The sequence below is a fragment of the Panthera tigris genome, chromosome F3 (genome assembly GCF_018350195.1).
Source record: "Panthera tigris isolate Pti1 chromosome F3, P.tigris_Pti1_mat1.1, whole genome shotgun sequence".
NCBI classification, from domain to species: domain Eukaryota; kingdom Metazoa; phylum Chordata; class Mammalia; order Carnivora; family Felidae; genus Panthera; species Panthera tigris.
The window spans coordinates 63,790,238-63,810,299 of NC_056678.1; the positions used below are offsets into that span (position 1 = coordinate 63,790,238).

The 20,062-nt window shown below is 70.2% G+C and overlaps 1 protein-coding gene and 15 non-coding genes across 16 annotated transcripts; 7 read left to right on the forward strand and 9 right to left on the reverse strand.

Moving 5' to 3' along the window:
- Window positions 1-3,362: 3,362 nt before the first annotated feature.
- Window positions 3,363-3,434, reverse strand: TRNAE-CUC. Its single transcript has one exon. It is a non-coding gene; the product is annotated as a tRNA-Glu (tRNA).
- Window positions 3,435-3,735: 301 nt separating this feature from the next.
- TRNAG-UCC lies at window positions 3,736-3,807 on the reverse strand. The gene has a single exon. It is a non-coding gene; the product is annotated as a tRNA-Gly (tRNA).
- An 846-nt stretch (window positions 3,808-4,653) lies between these two features.
- TRNAD-GUC lies at window positions 4,654-4,725 on the reverse strand. The gene has a single exon. It is a non-coding gene; the product is annotated as a tRNA-Asp (tRNA).
- A 615-nt stretch (window positions 4,726-5,340) lies between these two features.
- On the forward strand, window positions 5,341-5,423 carry TRNAL-CAG. Its single transcript has one exon. It is a non-coding gene; the product is annotated as a tRNA-Leu (tRNA).
- Window positions 5,424-6,933: 1,510 nt separating this feature from the next.
- TRNAG-GCC lies at window positions 6,934-7,004 on the forward strand. Its single transcript has one exon. It is a non-coding gene; the product is annotated as a tRNA-Gly (tRNA).
- Window positions 7,005-9,357: 2,353 nt separating this feature from the next.
- TRNAE-CUC lies at window positions 9,358-9,429 on the reverse strand. Its single transcript has one exon. It is a non-coding gene; the product is annotated as a tRNA-Glu (tRNA).
- Window positions 9,430-9,730: 301 nt separating this feature from the next.
- Window positions 9,731-9,802, reverse strand: TRNAG-UCC. The gene has a single exon. It is a non-coding gene; the product is annotated as a tRNA-Gly (tRNA).
- Window positions 9,803-10,650: 848 nt separating this feature from the next.
- TRNAD-GUC lies at window positions 10,651-10,722 on the reverse strand. Its single transcript has one exon. It is a non-coding gene; the product is annotated as a tRNA-Asp (tRNA).
- Window positions 10,723-11,267: 545 nt separating this feature from the next.
- LOC122235766 (basic proline-rich protein-like) lies at window positions 11,268-16,256 on the forward strand. The gene is made up of 5 exons (XM_042975716.1): window positions 11,268-11,354; window positions 11,449-11,569; window positions 11,658-12,249; window positions 12,753-12,956; window positions 15,434-16,256. Exons 1-5 carry the CDS (start codon window positions 11,268-11,270, stop codon window positions 16,254-16,256), a joined length of 1,827 nt encoding a protein of 608 aa, XP_042831650.1.
- On the forward strand, window positions 11,338-11,420 carry TRNAL-CAG. Its single transcript has one exon. It is a non-coding gene; the product is annotated as a tRNA-Leu (tRNA).
- TRNAG-GCC lies at window positions 12,959-13,029 on the forward strand. Its single transcript has one exon. It is a non-coding gene; the product is annotated as a tRNA-Gly (tRNA).
- TRNAE-CUC lies at window positions 15,373-15,444 on the reverse strand. The gene has a single exon. It is a non-coding gene; the product is annotated as a tRNA-Glu (tRNA).
- Window positions 15,746-15,817, reverse strand: TRNAG-UCC. Its single transcript has one exon. It is a non-coding gene; the product is annotated as a tRNA-Gly (tRNA).
- A 409-nt stretch (window positions 16,257-16,665) lies between the features above and the next one.
- TRNAD-GUC lies at window positions 16,666-16,737 on the reverse strand. The gene has a single exon. It is a non-coding gene; the product is annotated as a tRNA-Asp (tRNA).
- Window positions 16,738-17,352: 615 nt separating this feature from the next.
- On the forward strand, window positions 17,353-17,435 carry TRNAL-CAG. Its single transcript has one exon. It is a non-coding gene; the product is annotated as a tRNA-Leu (tRNA).
- A 1,529-nt stretch (window positions 17,436-18,964) lies between these two features.
- On the forward strand, window positions 18,965-19,035 carry TRNAG-GCC. The gene has a single exon. It is a non-coding gene; the product is annotated as a tRNA-Gly (tRNA).
- Window positions 19,036-20,062: the final 1,027 nt, after the last annotated feature.

The window sequence follows — 20,062 nt, forward strand, 5'->3', positions numbered from 1 at the left end:
GGGACAAATGATACGAGCCCCTACTTGCCATATTATTGTATTTTGAATTTCGAGAGTTTCTATGAAAATAATTATATGATTTATGATTTTTCATGATTTATCATTTTTCATATTATAAATTCACTATGGTACAATTTACTTTTTTAGCATGTAATTTGTATTAGTTATCTGCAGACAACTGATATATCATTAGTTTGTTCTCTACGGAGCACATGTTATATTACTCCAAACCTTAGCAGCTTCAAAGAAGAAACGTATTATGTCACAGCTTCTGGAGTGAGGAATCCAGGAACAACTTAGCTTCACGGTTTCTGCTTCCGCGTCCTCGTGAAGTCGCTGTCAAGCCGTTGCCTGGGCCTGAAGTCACCTGGAGCTTTAACTACAATGGGGGGCCCAATTCAGAGCTCGTGTGGGTGGTGGTGCACTTAAACCCTGTTCCTCCCCCTTTGGGCCACTCCTAGGCTGCCTGTGAATCAGCGCGAAGTGTTCACTGGCTTTCCCCAAAGAAAGTTATGAGAGAGAGAGAGTGAGAGAGAGCCCAGGGTGGAAACCATAGCGTTTTCTAAACAAATCTTAGAAGTGACATACTTACATTTTGGCTATGTTCTGTCATTCACAAAGACAAATCCCACTACAATGTGGGAAAGGACTGTGGCGGGTTTGGAAAACCAGGAGGTGGTGATCATCAGAAACTATCTTACAAGCTGACTACCACAAAAGTATAACTAATATATGTACTTACCTACTGACTCTTTTAAACAGTTATATTGTGTTGTATATTTCATAAACAAGTTCTTAGCTATGAATATGGGGAACATTGCCTAGTTTTCTAGGACACCAATAATGAAGTAATGAACATACAACTTTGCCCACCGGTGCAAATATTAAGATAAATTCCCCCAGTTGAACTGCTTCATAAATGATAAACACATTTAAAATTTACATAGATCCAAATTTTTCTCTAAAAACTTTGTCCTATAATTTGACTTCCAAAAGACTGGATGATATGGACCACTTCCTCGAATCCTCACCAGCACTCTTTCTCAAATATTGCAAATTTTCAGATTCTTCTCTGAGTCCCTTTGCCTTGCAAGATAAAAGTGTTCCTTTCCTCCACGTACAAGGAGGGCACATTTCACAGGAGGGTTTTACTTTATTTTAGCTTTATGCCCTACAGGCTAAAATTCATTACCCATGAAATCGAGAGTCTGCTGGGACCGCCAGAACCCCAACAAATATCGATAAAAGCTAATAAGGCTAAAAATATGACAAGCCAGAGACTGGCCATGTACAAAGGCAAGAGATCAAAGATATAAGGTAGAATATTAATTCCAAGACCTAGATGGCAATTACACAAATGATATTTAATTCCTAGGGCTTCCAAAAATATTAACCACAGTGAGACCTTAAAACAACAGAAATTTCATCCCACACAGTCTGAAAGGGCTACAACTCATAAATCAACCTGTCAGCAGGAGCACCCTACCTCTAATGTTCTAGGAAAAAACTATTTCTAGGACCGACCAAACTTTGGTATCTCCCACGATTCCCTTGGCTGTTAGAATATTAATGTATAACTCAATAATCAATTTCACAACCTGATGCATTATTGTCTGTGGTGGAAATGTCTCTTTTAAAGAAAACTTGAACATCAAGAAAAGATACATACATGCTGAGGAGAGACTTGGAACATATTGAGGCTGGGTGTAAGGGAAGGTGGGGACATGAAATTGTTAACAGTGAAACCAGGGTTTGGAGGGGGGTGCTGCTGAGAGCGGGTAGCTGAACACAGGTGGAGGAAGCTATTTCTGGGTACCACGCTGGCAACTGTGCCATAGAATGGAGAGTATGGGGCCTGAAATTGAATAACACCATAGATAGAGGTCCTCCCTGTCCCCGAGGTGCCTCTACCCACACCCAGCTGGGTGGACGCTGCGTTTTCTCCCTCCATTCCGAATATCTCCACTCTCTCTCACCTCCACTGCCTCTGTGCTGGCAAAACACCAGTGCCCACATTCCCTTTCCCTCCACCAACCACCTGGCCCAAGGGTCGAGCTCTGAGGTCCAGCCAGGACTAAGACCACCGTGAGGTGGGGACTGATGTGGCAGGAGAAAGACTGAGGCGTGCAATGGACCTAGGGAGGCATCCACAGAAGAGGACGGATACAGGGGTGGACAGAGGGACTGACGGCGCCTATCATGGCGAGGCACAGGGCGAGGCGGGATGGGAAACTGTGAAAAGCGCAACTGTGGAAAGTGTGCGTGAGTGGGGGGGGGGTGGAGGACGCCGCTCATCGGGGGTGGGGGGGTGGGGCGCGGAGGTGTTGAAAGGGACCTCTGGGTAACACGCTGGCCCCTTTGCCAAAGGATGCAGGGGACCGACGTGTCCTGCAATTGGAATGACAAGTTGGCGACGAGTGCGCCCAGTCCCCCGGGGTGCCTGCACCGCCACCCACCTGCCTGGCTGCTGGGGTTTCTTCCCCCGCGGCTCCCACGACACCTCCCCGCGGTGTCACCTCCAGTGCCCGGGGGGACCGGGCCGGGCCCGGATGCCTCTTCCCTCCTCCACCTCCCGGGCCCCGGCGGTCGGACTGTGCGCTCCCATCGGGGCCCAAGACCACCGTGCCCATGGGGTCTGCTCTCCGGCGCCGGGGAGAGACGCAGCCAGCCAGGTCGTGGCGCTCCCGCCCGGCGTGGGGCAGGGAAGCCGCCCGAGAGGTCGCAGGCCCGAGGGGGGCGAGGGAGGCAAGGCCCGGGGGGCTCGGCCAGGTGACGGGACTCAGGGCTGCGCGTGGCTCACCTGCCCCACGCGCCCAGCACCGCCACCGCGGGCACCTCGGGAGGGAGGACGGGATGGCTCGTCAGCCTGGCCAGCTAGGAGCGCCACCGGCGGGGGCGGTGGGGGTCCGAGCACACTCGGGGGGCCGGGGCCTCTGCGCACACCGGTGGTCCCGGCTGGGGACAGAGGTCGCCCCGGCCACTCGCGTCTCGCGCTGTGGAAGCGAAGGAGCCAGGCGAGCGCGTGCGCGGGGGGCGAAGGGGAGAGGCGATGCCGAGGGCCTCCAGAGGGCCAGCCAGGCCAAAAGGCTCGGAGGGGCCGAGGTGGCAGGGCGAGGCTTGGGCTGCCCGTGGGGGCGTGGCAGGTGGCCTTGTGCGCACACCGCCGCGGCCGCCGTCGTCGTCGTCGTCGTCGTCGTCGTGGCGGCGGCGGCGGGGCCCACGACAAGCTAGCCACCTGTGGCCTGGCGTGCTGGCGTGGGCTAAAAGGGGGTGGTGCGGGTGCACTGGGGAACGGACGGTGGGTGGGTCGGCCTGGCAGGCCGGGAGGGGAGGCCCCGGAGGGCCAGAGGAAGAAGAAAGGCTTCCCTGACCGGGAATCGAACCCGGGCCGCGGCGGTGAGAGCGCCGAATCCTAACCACTAGACCACCAGGGAGCGACAGGCTGCGCGCCTGGCCTGCACCCCCTGGACCCAGCGCCTCCATTCCACCCACGCGGCTCCGCTTGGGCCCCGAGGCCCCTGCCTCTGCACGTCCAGCCGCCCGCGGGCCCCACGCAGTCCACCCGGCCCGCTGGCAGCACCCGCAAAACGCTGCGCGCCGGTCGCCCTCGCACCCGCACGCCGGCCGCCTCGGGCCACGTGCCCAGCGCCCAGCGGCCGGCACGCCGTCCCCCACTGCCAGCGCCCGGCGGGCCTGGCCAGGAGGGCCCCGGAGGGGCGCAAAAGGTCGGCCGGCTGCGTTGGCCGGGAATCGAACCCGGGTCAACTGCTTGGAAGGCAGCTATGCTCACCACTATACCACCAACGCTGCACGGCCCGGGCCGGCCCGACGCGGCCGGCCCAGGGTGCGCTCCGGCGCCTTGGCGCCTTGGCGCTCTCTCGCCGCCGCCGCCGCCGCCGCCGCCGCCGCCGCCCGGCGCAGCCCTGCCCCGACGTCCCGGCCGGCCGCAGCTCTGCCCGGCCACCACGGGCTCCGGCCACCACGGGCTCCGGCCGCCCGGAGCCCCAGCCTCGCCCCTCCGACTCCGCTGCGCCGGCCGGTCGCCGGGCACGCCCGCCCGCCCGCCCGCCCACCTGCCCGCCCTGCGCCCGGCGCCCGGCGCCCGGCGCCCACCGCCGCCCGCCTCTGGAGGGCGCTCTGGCCGCCTGGCCGCTCTCGGGCCCTCGGAGGCCGGCTGGGGAGCCCCGCCACGCCCCCGGCCCGGCGTCTTCCGCGTCCTCCGCGGCCCGCAGCTAGCGGCCCGGCCCGGCCCGGCCCGGCCCGGCCCCGCGCGGGAAGGAGCAGAGGGGGCGGCCGCCAGGCCTCACACACCACCTCCCGCATCCACACGGGACCGGACCCATCTGCCTCCCACCCGACCCACACCCACGGCGGCTGGGCGGCTGCGCGGCTGCGCGGCTGCGCGGCTGGGCGGCACGTCGCCCAGGAGCTCGCTGTGGCTGCCGCGGGGACCGCACGAGGCCCCGGCTGCGCGGTGGCGACCCAGCGTCCGGCCTCGAGCCACGCAAAGGGCTGGGCCCGGTGGACGGTGGGCAGGCCGGGCACGCGCCGCCGGCCGGACGACGGACGGCCGAGAGGAAGCGCCCCTGCCCCTCCCTCGGGAGCAAGAGGTGGGACCCAGAGCTGCGCAGGCCACCAAAAAGGGCGTCTTGCCTCCCCGTCGGGGAATCGAACCCCGGTCTCCCGCGTGACAGGCGGGGATACTCACCACTATACTAACGAGGACGGCGGCGGCCGGCCACCCGGGCGCCCGCCCGACCCCTCTCCGGCTGCCTCCCCACGCCTGCCCCTGCCCGCCCTCGACGCCCTGCCCTGCACGGGCGCCCGGCCCGGGCCACGCCCCACCCGGCCCCACCCCCGCTTCGGCCCCCTCTCCCGCACGGCAGCCCCCGGCCCCGACTCGGAGTCCACCCGCACCCGGGCCCACACACGGACCCGGACGGCGCTCAGTACTCCCAACGAGCGCTGCCTCTCTCTCGTCTGCCAGGCGGGCATCGCGCCGGGAGAAAAGGCCCCAGACGGCAAGCGGGGCTGCGAGGGCCAGGGCCAGGGCCAGGGCGAGGGCGAGGGCGAGGGCGAGGAAGGCGGGGTGGGGAGCAGGGCAAGGGGCGCCGACGCTGGACGGGGCCTGCAGGGAGCTGGGGGTGGGGGTGCGACAGCGACGGGAGCCGCGCTGGCGGCGGCGGCGGCGAGGCGGCTGGCGGTGCTCCTCCGGGGCCGCCGCGCGTGTCTCGCCCCTTGCGCACGCACACAGCCGCCAGCCAGGCGCCATGACGGCCAAGGACACCAGCGTTAGCGCCGCGTCCCAGCCAGGCCAGCGGCGACGCGCCCACACCCGCCGTCAGGATGGCCGAGCGGTCTAAGGCGCTGCGTTCAGGTCGCAGTCTCCCCTGGAGGCGTGGGTTCGAATCCCACTCCTGACACGCCCACCTTTTGGCCCGCCCCACACAGCAGCCACGCCACCCGGGCCTGGACCACACCCTCTCGCCGCCGCGGCCCGCCTCGCACCCGAGCACACGCTGCCCAGGACCGAGCTCCGACCCCTCCACCCTCGCCGCCTCGGGCTCGGAGCGCGCGCGCACACACACACACACACACACACACGCACTCCCCGGCGACTCGAGCGCCTTTCCCACACCCTCAGGCTTCGCTGACTTCGCACCTGCTGCTTTCTGGAGGCTCTTTGGTCCTCCTTCTCGCCTATTCCCGCCCCTGCCCTCGTCACCCCGGCACTCGCGGGCCAGCCCAGGCTGCAAAGCTCCCCGCGCTTCCCGCTCCCACTTGTGGCCGCTGGACAGCGCCTGGCTCTTTCTTACAGCCAGCCGTCCGCTTCCGCCGCCGCCACCGGGAACACGCACCCACCCCACCGTCACCCCGTGCTTTTCCCCCCGGCCCCAGTCCATTCTCTCCACACCCTCCCGAGGCGGCCCACACGATCCTCCACCTGGGGGCCTTCCCCTGGCCACACCTACCTGCCTGCCTGTCTGCCTCCCGGGAGCCATACAGCCCAGCCGTCTGCCGGCCGGCCGGCGGCGTGGACCCCTCCCTTCTGTGGGCCTGGCTCACGAGTCCAAGCCGGGAAGGTGGCTGCAGGGAGCGGAAGCCCTAGACCCCCCCGGGCCATCCAGCCGGGCGCCACAGCGCATCTCCTGGCTCGGGGAGGCCGCCGGCCGGCCACTCCGCCCCAGCGTTCCTCCCGGATCCAAGATCGCCCTCCTGGCTCCCAACCTGTCAAGGCACCGAGCCGGACCCCTAGGGAGAGCCGCCGGCCAACGCGCTCAGGCCTTTGCTCTCTCGGCCCCAGACGCACTCAGAGGCGCATGCGGCGCGACCTGGCCTCTAACTCCGACAGACGCCGGCGCGAGCGCAAACACACACACACACACACACACACACACACACACACACGCAGCCCAACCATCCCCGCCCCCGGCCCCACGGCTCCACACACGAGAGGTCCGTTCCCCACCCCGTCCGCCGGGACACACACTGCACGCGCGAGAAAACCATCCGCCAAACGGACTTTGGCTCGGGGCTGGGAGTAGCTGAAGGCAAGGTCCCTCGCCTGCCTGCACCTGCCACAGATGGCTCCGGCTGTTTGGGGTTCGGGCGCTGGCCAGGCTGGGTCCGGCTCCTGGCTGCCTCTGGCGACACGGGCAGGCTGTGGCGGTGGCCCTGGACGAGGGACAAAGCACAGGATGAGCCCAGTCCGCCTCCGTGCCTTCCTCTGCCCGGAGGCCCGCGCCGCGCCGCGCCGCGCCGCGCCCCAGGGGCTGGCTCTCCGCGTGCCTGGAGCCTGTCTTGCAGACCGCCCGCCTCCTGCTCCCACGGGGTGGACGCTGGCGCTCACGCTCACGCTCACTACTGGCGGGGACCGGCAACGGAGGCGGCCGGCGCCGCTGGGGAAGCCCTCTGTGGACCACGTCCGTGGGTGCATGGGTGGTTCAGTGGTAGAATTCTCGCCTGCCACGCGGGAGGCCCGGGTTCGATTCCCGGCCCATGCAACGCGCCATCCCCTTTTGGCCCCGCAGCGCCAACTGCGCGCTACGCTTCCTCTCTCCCTGCTAAGCTGCCTCTCTCCCAGCTTCAGAGCACCTGGCCAAAGCCACCTCTGCTCCTCTCTGGGGGCCCGCCCACGCCCCATCCCGTCCCCGCCCCTGCCGCACATTCCCTTCCTCCTCCCTGGCTCGCTCGCCCTGGGGACAAGGGACAAAACTCCGCCCGGGAGCCAAGGGCCCACCCGCGCCCGCCCACACACCTGCTTTGCCCTTCTTCTCTTTAACGACGCTCGCCTCGCTCGAGTCTCCCGATTCACTGCAAGGAACGCATCCACGCACCGACTCGCCGCTGCCACCCACAAGCTCCTCCCCTTCCCTCGGCACCACCTCGCGCCCACGCCCCTGCCACCAGCCCCCAACCACCCCCCCCCCACCGCGCGCGCGCGCGCGCGCGCGCGCACACACACACACACACACACACACACACACAGGCTCTGGCTCACTCTATCCACACTCCAGAAATCCTCCCCTTTTGCAACACCGGCAGAAACCAAGCTGCCACGCCTAGGTGCGCTATACATCCCATTGTCCGGGAGGGTCGCCCACAGACTCCAGGTGGCACCGACACCCGCACCCGCAGGACCCCAGCGTGCCTAACGTCAGGGTCGCGCAGGCCCTTGATTCTCTGCGTCCCGATTCGCCGCCGCCGCTACCGTGCCAACGCGGCTTCCTCTTCCACCGCTAGAGCCGCCCACGGCACCAAAGGCCACCGCCGTCCTCCATCCCTCTCCCACCCCGACCTCCACCCCTCCACACACACCCACACCCACACCCACACCCACACCCACACCCACACCCACACGCACACACACGCAAAAGCAAGGACTCCGAGGAGACTTCCGGCGGGCACGGGAAGCACCCGGAGACCCACGGCCGCCGCGGCCCCTCCGCACCGGTGCAGGGGGGGCGTCCGGTTGAAGCGAGTGTGCCCCAGCAGGTGTGCGCGGCGCACCGGCTGACCGCTTGGCCTCGAGAGGGGACGCCTCTGATCACAGAGCAAATCCCTGGCGGACAAGGGTGTCCAAGATGGGGCGGGAAGGAGACTGAGGTGTGCGATGGACCGTGGGAGGCATCCACAGAAGAGGACGGATACAGGGGTGGACAGAGGGACTGACGGCGCCGATCGTGGCGAGGCACGGGGCGAGGCGGGATGGGAAACTGTGAAAAGCGCAACTGTAGAAAGTGTGCGTGAGTGGGGGCGGGGGTGGAGGACGCCGCTCATCGGGGGTGGGGGGGGTGGGGCGCGGAGGTGTTGAAAGGGACCTCTGGGTAACACGCTGGCCCCTTTGCCAAAGGATGCAGGGGACCGACGTGTCCTGCAATTGGAATGACAAGTTGGCGACGAGTGCGCCCAGTCCCCCGGGGTGCCTGCACCGCCACCCACCTGCCTGGCTGCTGGGGTTTCTTCCCCCGCGGCTCCCACGACACCTCCCCGCGGTGTCACCTCCAGTGCCCGGGGGGACCGGGCCGGGCCCGGATGCCTCTTCCCTCCTCCACCTCCCGGGCCCCGGCGGTCGGACTGTGCGCTCCCATCGGGGCCCAAGACCACCGTGCCCATGGGGTCTGCTCTCCGGCGCCGGGGAGAGACGCAGCCAGCCAGGTCGTGGCGCTCCCGCCCGGCGTGGGGCAGGGAAGCCGCCCGAGAGGTCGCAGGCCCGAGGGGGGCGAGGGAGGCAAGGCCCGGGGGGCTCGGCCAGGTGACGGGACTCAGGGCTGCGCGTGGCTCACCTGCCCCACGCGCCCAGCACCGCCACCGCGGGCACCTCGGGAGGGAGGACGGGATGGCTCGTCAGCCTGGCCAGCTAGGAGCGCCACCGGCGGGGGCGGTGGGGGTCCGAGCACACTCGGGGGGCCGGGGCCTCTGCGCACACCGGTGGTCCCGGCGGGGGACAGAGGTCGCCCCGGCCACTCGCGTCTCGCGCTGTGGAAGCGAAGGAGCCAGGCGAGCGCGTGCGCGGGGGGCGAAGGGGAGAGGCGATGCCGAGGGCCTCCAGAGGGCCAGCCAGGCCAAAAGGCTCGGAGGGGCCGAGGTGGCAGGGCGAGGCTTGGGCTGCCCGTGGGGGCGTGGCAGGTGGCCTTGTGCGCACACCGCCGCGGCCGCCGCCGCCGTCGCCGTCGTCGTCGTCGTCGTCGTCGTGGCGGCGGCGGCGGGGCCCACGACAAGCTAGCCACCTGTGGCCTGGCGTGCTGGCGTGGGCTAAAAGGGGGTGGTGCGGGTGCACTGGGGAACGGACGGTGGGTGGGTCGGCCTGGCAGGCCGGGAGGGGAGGCCCCGGAGGGCCAGAGGAAGAAGAAAGGCTTCCCTGACCGGGAATCGAACCCGGGCCGCGGCGGTGAGAGCGCCGAATCCTAACCACTAGACCACCAGGGAGCGACAGGCTGCGCGCCTGGCCTGCACCCCCTGGACCCAGCGCCTCCATTCCACCCACGCGGCTCCGCTTGGGCCCCGAGGCCCCTGCCTCTGCACGTCCAGCCGCCCGCGGGCCCCACGCAGTCCACCCGGCCCGCTGGCAGCACCCGCAAAACGCTGCGCGCCGGTCGCCCTCGCACCCGCACGCCGGCCGCCTCGGGCCACGTGCCCAGCGCCCGGCGGCCGGCACGCCGTCCCCCACTGCCAGCGCCCGGCGGGCCTGGCCAGGAGGGCCCCGGAGGGGCGCAAAAGGTCGGCCGGCTGCGTTGGCCGGGAATCGAACCCGGGTCAACTGCTTGGAAGGCAGCTATGCTCACCACTATACCACCAACGCTGCACGGCCCGGGCCGGCCCGACGCGGCCGGCCCAGGGTGCGCTCCGGCGCCTTGGCGCCTTGGCGCTCTCTCGCCGCCGCCGCCGCCGCCGCCGCCGCCGCCGCCGCCCGGCGCAGCCCTGCCCCGACGTCCCGGCCGGCCGCAGCTCTGCCCGGCCACCACGGGCTCCGGCCACCACGGGCTCCGGCCGCCCGGAGCCCCAGCCTCGCCCCTCCGACTCCGCTGCGCCGGCCGGTCGCCGGGCACGCCCGCCCGCCCGCCCGCCCACCTGCCCGCCCTGCGCCCGGCGCCCGGCGCCCGGCGCCCGGCGCCCACCGCCGCCCGCCTCTGGAGGGCGCTCTGGCCGCCTGGCCGCTCTCGGGCCCTCGGAGGCCGGCTGGGGAGCCCCGCCACGCCCCCGGCCCGGCGTCTTCCGCGTCCTCCGCGGCCCGCAGCTAGCGGCCCGGCCCGGCCCGGCCCGGCCCGGCCCCGCGCGGGAAGGAGCAGAGGGGGCGGCCGCCAGGCCTCACACACCACCTCCCGCATCCACACGGGACCGGACCCATCTGCCTCCCACCCGACCCACACCCACGGCGGCTGGGCGGCTGCGCGGCTGCGCGGCTGGGCGGCACGTCGCCCAGGAGCTCGCTGTGGCTGCCGCGGGGACCGCACGAGGCCCCGGCTGCGCGGTGGCGACCCAGCGTCCGGCCTCGAGCCACGCAAAGGGCTGGGCCCGGTGGACGGTGGGCAGGCCGGGCACGCGCCGCCGGCCGGACGACGGACGGCCGAGAGGAAGCGCCCCTGCCCCTCCCTCGGGAGCAAGAGGTGGGACCCAGAGCTGCGCAGGCCACCAAAAAGGGCGTCTTGCCTCCCCGTCGGGGAATCGAACCCCGGTCTCCCGCGTGACAGGCGGGGATACTCACCACTATACTAACGAGGACGGCGGCGGCCGGCCACCCGGGCGCCCGCCCGACCCCTCTCCGGCTGCCTCCCCACGCCTGCCCCTGCCCGCCCTCGACGCCCTGCCCTGCACGGGCGCCCGGCCCGGGCCACGCCCCACCCGGCCCCACCCCCGCTTCGGCCCCCTCTCCCGCACGGCAGCCCCCGGCCCCGACTCGGAGTCCACCCGCACCCGGGCCCACACACGGACCCGGACGGCGCTCAGTACTCCCAACGAGCGCTGCCTCTCTCTCGTCTGCCAGGCGGGCATCGCGCCGGGAGAAAAGGCCCCAGACGGCAAGCGGGGCTGCGAGGGCCAGGGCCAGGGCCAGGGCGAGGGCGAGGGCGAGGGCGAGGAAGGCGGGGTGGGGAGCAGGGCAAGGGGCGCCGACGCTGGACGGGGCCTGCAGGGAGCTGGGGGTGGGGGTGCGACAGCGACGGGAGCCGCGCTGGCGGCGGCGGCGGCGAGGCGGCTGGCGGTGCTCCTCCGGGGCCGCCGCGCGTGTCTCGCCCCTTGCGCACGCACACAGCCGCCAGCCAGGCGCCATGACGGCCAAGGACACCAGCGTTAGCGCCGCGTCCCAGCCAGGCCAGCGGCGACGCGCCCACACCCGCCGTCAGGATGGCCGAGCGGTCTAAGGCGCTGCGTTCAGGTCGCAGTCTCCCCTGGAGGCGTGGGTTCGAATCCCACTCCTGACACGCCCACCTTTTGGCCCGCCCCACACAGCAGCCACGCCACCCGGGCCTGGACCACACCCTCTCGCCGCCGCGGCCCGCCTCGCACCCGAGCACGCGCTGCCCAGGACCGAGCTCCGACCCCTCCACCCTCGCCGCCTCGGGCTCGGAGCGCGAGCGCGCGCCCGCGCGCACACACACACACACACACACACACACACGCACTCCCCGGCGACTCGAGCGCCTTTCCCACACCCTCAGGCTTCGCTGACTTCGCACCTGCTGCTTTCTGGAGGCTCTTTGGTCCTCCTTCTCGCCTATTCCCGCCCCTGCCCTCGTCACCCCGGCACTCGCGGACCAGCCCAGGCTGCAAAGCTCCCCGCGCTTCCCGCTCCCACTTGTGGCCGCTGGACAGCGCCTGGCTCTTTCTTACAGCCAGCCGTCCGCTTCCGCCGCCGCCACCGGGAACACGCACCCACCCCACCGTCACCCCGTGCTTTTCCCCCCGGCCCCAGTCCATTCTCTCCACACCCTCCCGAGGCGGCCCACACGATCCTCCACCTGGGGGCTTTCCCCTGGCCACACCTACCTGCCTGCCTGTCTGCCTCCCGGGAGCCATACAGCCCAGCCGTCTGCCGGCCGGCCGGCGGCGTGGACCCCTCCCTTCTGTGGGCCTGGCTCACGAGTCCAAGCCGGGAAGGTGGCTGCAGGGAGCGGAAGCCCTAGACCCCCCCGGGCCATCCAGCCGGGCGCCACAGCGCATCTCCTGGCTCGGGGAGGCCGCCGGCCGGCCACTCCGCCCCAGCGTTCCTCCCGGATCCAAGATCGCCCTCCTGGCTCCCAACCTGTCAAGGCACCGAGCCGGACCCCTAGGGAGAGCCGCCGGCCAACGCGCTCAGGCCTTTGCTCTCTCGGCCCCAGACGCACTCAGAGGCGCATGCGGCGCGACCTGGCCTCTAACTCCGACAGACGCCGGCGCGAGCGCAAACACACACACACACACACACACACACACACACACACACACACAGCCCAACCATCCCCGCCCCCGGCCCCACGGCTCCACACACGAGAGGTCCGTTCCCCACCCCGTCCGCCGGGACACACACTGCACGCGCGAGAAAACCATCCGCCAAACGGACTTTGGCTCGGGGCTCGGAGTAGCTGAAGGCAAGGTCCCTCGCCTGCCTGCACCTGCCACAGATGGCTCCGGCTGTTTGGGGTTCGGGCGCTGGCCAGGCTGGGTCCGGCTCCTGGCTGCCTCTGGCGACACGGGCAGGCTGTGGCGGTGGCCCTGGACGAGGGACAAAGCACAGGATGAGCCCAGTCCGCCTCCGTGCCTTCCTCTGCCCGGAGGCCCGCGCCGCGCCGCGCCGCGCCGCGCCGCGCCGCGCCCCAGGGGCTGGCTCTCCGCGTGCCTGGAGCCTGTCTTGCAGACCGCCCGCCTCCTGCTCCCACGGGGTGGACGCTGGCGCTCACGCTCACGCTCACTACTGGCGGGGACCGGCAACGGAGGCGGCCGGCGCCGCTGGGGAAGCCCTCTGTGGACCACGTCCGTGGGTGCATGGGTGGTTCAGTGGTAGAATTCTCGCCTGCCACGCGGGAGGCCCGGGTTCGATTCCCGGCCCATGCAACGCGCCATCCCCTTTTGGCCCCGCAGCGCCAACTGCGCGCTACGCTTCCTCTCTCCCTGCTAAGCTGCCTCTCTCCCAGCTTCAGAGCACCTGGCCAAAGCCACCTCTGCTCCTCTCTGGGGGCCCGCCCACGCCCCATCCCGTCCCCGCCCCTGCCGCACATTCCCTTCCTCCTCCCTGGCTCGCTCGCCCTGGGGACAAGGGACAAAACTCCGCCCGGGAGCCAAGGGCCCACCCGCGCCCGCCCACACACCTGCTTTGCCCTTCTTCTCTTTAACGACGCTCGCCTCGCTCGAGTCTCCCGATTCACTGCAAGGAACGCATCCACGCACCGACTCGCCGCTGCCACCCACAAGCTCCTCCCCTTCCCTCGGCACCACCTCGCGCCCACGCCCCTGCCACCAGCCCCCAACCACCCCCCCCCCCACCGCGCGCGCGCGCGCGCGCGCGCACACACACACACACACACACACACACACACACACAGGCTCTGGCTCACTCTATCCACACTCCAGAAATCCTCCCCTTTTGCAACACCGGCAGAAACCAAGCTGCCACGCCTAGGTGCGCTATACATCCCATTGTCCGGGAGGGTCGCCCACAGACTCCAGGTGGCACCGACACCCGCACCCGCAGGACCCCAGCGTGCCTAACGTCAGGGTCGCGCAGGCCCTTGATTCTCTGCGTCCCGATTCGCCGCCGCCGCTACCGTGCCAACGCGGCTTCCTCTTCCACCGCTAGAGCCGCCCACGGCACCAAAGGCCACCGCCGTCCTCCATCCCTCTCCCACCCCGACCTCCACCCCTCCACACACACCCACACCCACACCCACACCCACACCCACACGCACACACACGCAAAAGCAAGGACTCCGAGGAAACTTCCGGCGGGCACGGGAAGCACCCGGAGACCCACGGCCGCCGCGGCCCCTCCGCACCGGTGCAGGGGGGCGTCCGGTTGAAGCGAGTGTGCCCCAGCAGGTGTGCGCGGCGCACCGGCTGACCGCTTGGCCTCGAGAGGGGACACCTCTGATCACAGAGCAAATCCCTGGCGGACAAGGGTGTCCAAGATGGGGCGGGAAGGAGACTGAGGTGTGCGATGGACCGTGGGAGGCATCCACAGAAGAGGACGGATACAGGGGTGGACAGAGGGACTGACGGCGCCGATCGTGGCGAGGCACGGGGCGAGGCGGGATGGGAAACTGTGAAAAGCGCAACTGTAGAAAGTGTGCGTGAGTGGGGGCGGGGGTGGAGGACGCCGCTCATCGGGGGTGGGGGGGGTGGGGCGCGGAGGTGTTGAAAGGGACCTCTGGGTAACACGCTGGCCCCTTTGCCAAAGGATGCAGGGGACCGACGTGTCCTGCAATTGGAATGACAAGTTGGCGACGAGTGCGCCCAGTCCCCCGGGGTGCCTGCACCGCCACCCACCTGCCTGGCTGCTGGGGTTTCTTCCCCCGCGGCTCCCACGACACCTCCCCGCGGTGTCACCTCCAGTGCCCGGGGGGACCGGGCCGGGCCCGGATGCCTCTTCCCTCCTCCACCTCCCGGGCCCCGGCGGTCGGACTGTGCGCTCCCATCGGGGCCCAAGACCACCGTGCCCATGGGGTCTGCTCTCCGGCGCCGGGGAGAGACGCAGCCAGCCAGGTCGTGGCGCTCCCGCCCGGCGTGGGGCAGGGAAGCCGCCCGAGAGGTCGCAGGCCCGAGGGGGGCGAGGGAGGCAAGGCCCGGGGGGCTCGGCCAGGTGACGGGACTCAGGGCTGCGCGTGGCTCACCTGCCCCACGCGCCCAGCACCGCCACCGCGGGCACCTCGGGAGGGAGGACGGGATGGCTCGTCAGCCTGGCCAGCTAGGAGCGCCACCGGCGGGGGCGGTGGGGGTCCGAGCACACTCGGGGGGCCGGGGCCTCTGCGCACACCGGTGGTCCCGGCGGGGGACAGAGGTCGCCCCGGCCACTCGCGTCTCGCGCTGTGGAAGCGAAGGAGCCAGGCGAGCGCGTGCGCGGGGGGCGAAGGGGAGAGGCGATGCCGAGGGCCTCCAGAGGGCCAGCCAGGCCAAAAGGCTCGGAGGGGCCGAGGTGGCAGGGCGAGGCTTGGGCTGCCCGTGGGGGCGTGGCAGGTGGCCTTGTGCGCACACCGCCGCGGCCGCCGCCGCCGTCGCCGTCGTCGTCGTCGTCGTCGTCGTGGCGGCGGCGGCGGGGCCCACGACAAGCTAGCCACCTGTGGCCTGGCGTGCTGGCGTGGGCTAAAAGGGGGTGGTGCGGGTGCACTGGGGAACGGACGGTGGGTGGGTCGGCCTGGCAGGCCGGGAGGGGAGGCCCCGGAGGGCCAGAGGAAGAAGAAAGGCTTCCCTGACCGGGAATCGAACCCGGGCCGCGGCGGTGAGAGCGCCGAATCCTAACCACTAGACCACCAGGGAGCGACAGGCTGCGCGCCTGGCCTGCACCCCCTGGACCCAGCGCCTCCATTCCACCCACGCGGCTCCGCTTGGGCCCCGAGGCCCCTGCCTCTGCACGTCCAGCCGCCCGCGGGCCCCACGCAGTCCACCCGGCCCGCTGGCAGCACCCGCAAAACGCTGCGCGCCGGTCGCCCTCGCACCCGCACGCCGGCCGCCTCGGGCCACGTGCCCAGCGCCCGGCGGCCGGCACGCCGTCCCCCACTGCCAGCGCCCGGCGGGCCTGGCCAGGAGGGCCCCGGAGGGGCGCAAAAGGTCGGCCGGCTGCGTTGGCCGGGAATCGAACCCGGGTCAACTGCTTGGAAGGCAGCTATGCTCACCACTATACCACCAACGCTGCACGGCCCGGGCCGGCCCGACGCGGCCGGCCCAGGGTGCGCTCCGGCGCCTTGGCGCCTTGGCGCTCTCTCGCCGCCGCCGCCGCCGCCGCCGCCGCCGCCGCCGCCCGGCGCAGCCCTGCCCCGACGTCCCGGCCGGCCGCAGCTCTGCCCGGCCACCACGGGCTCCGGCCACCACGGGCTCCGGCCGCCCGGAGCCCCAGCCTCGCCCCTCCGACTCCGCTGCGCCGGCCGGTCGCCGGGCACGCCCGCCCGCCCGCCCGCCCACCTGCCCGCCCTGCGCCCGGCGCCCGGCGCCCGGCGCCCGGCGCCCACCGCCGCCCGCCTCTGGAGGGCGCTCTGGCCGCCTGGCCGCTCTCGGGCCCTCGGAGGCCGGCTGGGGAGCCCCGCCACGCCCCCGGCCCGGCGTCTTCCGCGTCCTCCGCGGCCCGCAGCTAGCGGCCCGGCCCGGCCCGGCCCGGCCCGGCCCCGCGCGGGAAGGAGCAGAGGGGGCGGCCGCCAGGCCTCACACACCACCTCCCGCATCCACACGGGACCGGACCCATCTGCCTCCCACCCGACCCACACCCACGGCGGCTGGGCGGCTGCGCGGCTGCGCGGCTGGGCGGCACGTCGCCCAGGAGCTCGCTGTGGCTGCCGCGGGGACCGCACGAGGCCCCGGCTGCGCGGTGGCGACCCAGCGTCCGGCCTCGAGCCACGCAAAGGGCTGGGCCCGGTGGACGGTGGGCAGGCCGGGCACGCGCCGCCGGCCGGACGACGGACGGCCGAGAGGAAGCGCCCCTGCCCCTCCCTCGGGAGCAAGAGGTGGGACCCAGAGCTGCGCAGGCCACCAAAAAGGGCGTCTTGCCTCCCCGTCGGGGAATCGAACCCCGGTCTCCCGCGTGACAGGCGGGGATACTCACCACTATACTAACGAGGACGGCGGCGGCCGGCCACCCGGGCGCCCGCCCGACCCCTCTCCGGCTGCCTCCCCACGCCTGCCCCTGCCCGCCCTCGACGCCCTGCCCTGCACGGGCGCCCGGCCCGGGCCACGCCCCACCCGGCCCCACCCCCGCTTCGGCCCCCTCTCCCGCACGGCAGCCCCCGGCCCCGACTCGGAGTCCACCCGCACCCGGGCCCACACACGGACCCGGACGGCGCTCAGTACTCCCAACGAGCGCTGCCTCTCTCTCGTCTGCCAGGCGGGCATCGCGCCGGGAGAAAAGGCCCCAGACGGCAAGCGGGGCTGCGAGGGCCAGGGCCAGGGCCAGGGCGAGGGCGAGGGCGAGGGCGAGGAAGGCGGGGTGGGGAGCAGGGCAAGGGGCGCCGACGCTGGACGGGGCCTGCAGGGAGCTGGGGGTGGGGGTGCGACAGCGACGGGAGCCGCGCTGGCGGCGGCGGCGGCGAGGCGGCTGGCGGTGCTCCTCCGGGGCCGCCGCGCGTGTCTCGCCCCTTGCGCACGCACACAGCCGCCAGCCAGGCGCCATGACGGCCAAGGACACCAGCGTTAGCGCCGCGTCCCAGCCAGGCCAGCGGCGACGCGCCCACACCCGCCGTCAGGATGGCCGAGCGGTCTAAGGCGCTGCGTTCAGGTCGCAGTCTCCCCTGGAGGCGTGGGTTCGAATCCCACTCCTGACACGCCCACCTTTTGGCCCGCCCCACACAGCAGCCACGCCACCCGGGCCTGGACCACACCCTCTCGCCGCCGCGGCCCGCCTCGCACCCGAGCACGCGCTGCCCAGGACCGAGCTCCGACCCCTCCACCCTCGCCGCCTCGGGCTCGGAGCGCGAGCGCGCGCCTGCACACACACACACACACACACACACACACACACACGCACTCCCCGGCGACTCGAGCGCCTTTCCCACACCCTCAGGCTTCGCTGACTTCGCACCTGCTGCTTTCTGGAGGCTCTTTGGTCCTCCTTCTCGCCTATTCCCGCCCCTGCCCTCGTCACCCCGGCACTCGCGGGCCAGCCCAGGCTGCAAAGCTCCCCGCGCTTCCCGCTCCCACTTGTGGCCGCTGGACAGCGCCTGGCTCTTTCTTACAGCCAGCCGTCCGCTTCCGCCGCCGCCACCGGGAACACGCACCCACCCCACCGTCACCCCGTGCTTTTCCCCCCGGCCCCAGTCCATTCTCTCCACACCCTCCCGAGGCGGCCCACACGATCCTCCACCTGGGGGCTTTCCCCTGGCCACACCTACCTGCCTGCCTGTCTGCCTCCCGGGAGCCATACAGCCCAGCCGTCTGCCGGCCGGCCGGCGGCGTGGACCCCTCCCTTCTGTGGGCCTGGCTCACGAGTCCAAGCCGGGAAGGTGGCTGCAGGGAGCGGAAGCCCTAGACCCCCCCGGGCCATCCAGCCGGGCGCCACAGCGCATCTCCTGGCTCGGGGAGGCCGCCGGCCGGCCACTCCGCCCCAGCGTTCCTCCCGGATCCAAGATCGCCCTCCTGGCTCCCAACCTGTCAAGGCACCGAGCCGGACCCCTAGGGAGAGCCGCCGGCCAACGCGCTCAGGCCTTTGCTCTCTCGGCCCCAGACGCACTCAGAGGCGCATGCGGCGCGACCTGGCCTCTAACTCCGACAGACGCCGGCGCGAGCGCAAACACACACACACACACACACACACACACACACACACAGCCCAACCATCCCCGCCCCCGGCCCCACGGCTCCACACACGAGAGGTCCGTTCCCCACCCCGTCCGCCGGGACACACACTGCACGCGCGAGAAAACCATCCGCCAAACGGACTTTGGCTCGGGGCTCGGAGTAGCTGAAGGCAAGGTCCCTCGCCTGCCTGCACCTGCCACAGATGGCTCCGGCTGTTTGGGGTTCGGGCGCTGGCCAGGCTGGGTCCGGCTCCTGGCTGCCTCTGGCGACACGGGCAGGCTGTGGCGGTGGCCCTGGACGAGGGACAAAGCACAGGATGAGCCCAGTCCGCCTCCGTGCCTTCCTCTGCCCGGAGGCCCGCGCCGCGCCGCGCCGCGCCGCGCCGCGCCCCAGGGGCTGGCTCTCCGCGTGCCTGGAGCCTGTCTTGCAGACCGCCCGCCTCCTGCTCCCACGGGGTGGACGCTGGCGCTCACGCTCACGCTCACTACTGGCGGGGACCGGCAACGGAGGCGGCCGGCGCCGCTGGGGAAGCCCTCTGTGGACCACGTCCGTGGGTGCATGGGTGGTTCAGTGGTAGAATTCTCGCCTGCCACGCGGGAGGCCCGGGTTCGATTCCCGGCCCATGCAACGCGCCATCCCCTTTTGGCCCCGCAGCGCCAACTGCGCGCTACGCTTCCTCTCTCCCTGCTAAGCTGCCTCTCTCCCAGCTTCAGAGCACCTGGCCAAAGCCACCTCTGCTCCTCTCTGGGGGCCCGCCCACGCCCCATCCCGTCCCCGCCCCTGCCGCACATTCCCTTCCTCCTCCCTGGCTCGCTCGCCCTGGGGACAAGGGACAAAACTCCGCCCGGGAGCCAAGGGCCCACCCGCGCCCGCCCACACACCTGCTTTGCCCTTCTTCTCTTTAACGACGCTCGCCTCGCTCGAGTCTCCCGATTCACTGCAAGGAACGCATCCACGCACCGACTCGCCGCTGCCACCCACAAGCTCCTCCCCTTCCCTCGGCACCACCTCGCGCCCACGCCCCTGCCACCAGCCCCCAACCACCCCCCCCCCACCGCGCGCGCGCGCGCGCGCGCGCGCACACACACACACACACACACACACACACACAGGCTCTGGCTCACTCTATCCACACTCCAGAAATCCTCCCCTTTTGCAACACCGGCAGAAACCAAGCTGCCACGCCTAGGTGCGCTATACATCCCATTGTCCGGGAGGGTCGCCCACAGACTCCAGGTGGCACCGACACCCGCACCCGCAGGACCCCAGCGTGCCTAACGTCAGGGTCGCGCAGGCCCTTGATTCTCTGCGTCCCGATTCGCCGCCGCCGCTACCGTGCCAACGCGGCTTCCTCTTCCACCGCTAGAGCCGCCCACGGCACCAAAGGCCACCGCCGTCCTCCATCCCTCTCCCACCCCGACCTCCACCCCTCCACACACACCCACACCCACACCCACACCCACACCCACACCCACACCCACACGCACACACACGCAAAAGCAAGGACTCCGAGGAGACTTCCGGCGGGCACGGGAAGCACCCGGAGACCCACGGCCGCCGCGGCCCCTCCGCACCGGTGCAGGGGGGGCGTCCGGTTGAAGCGAGTGTGCCCCAGCAGGTGTGCGCGGCGCACCGGCTGACCGCTTGGCCTCGA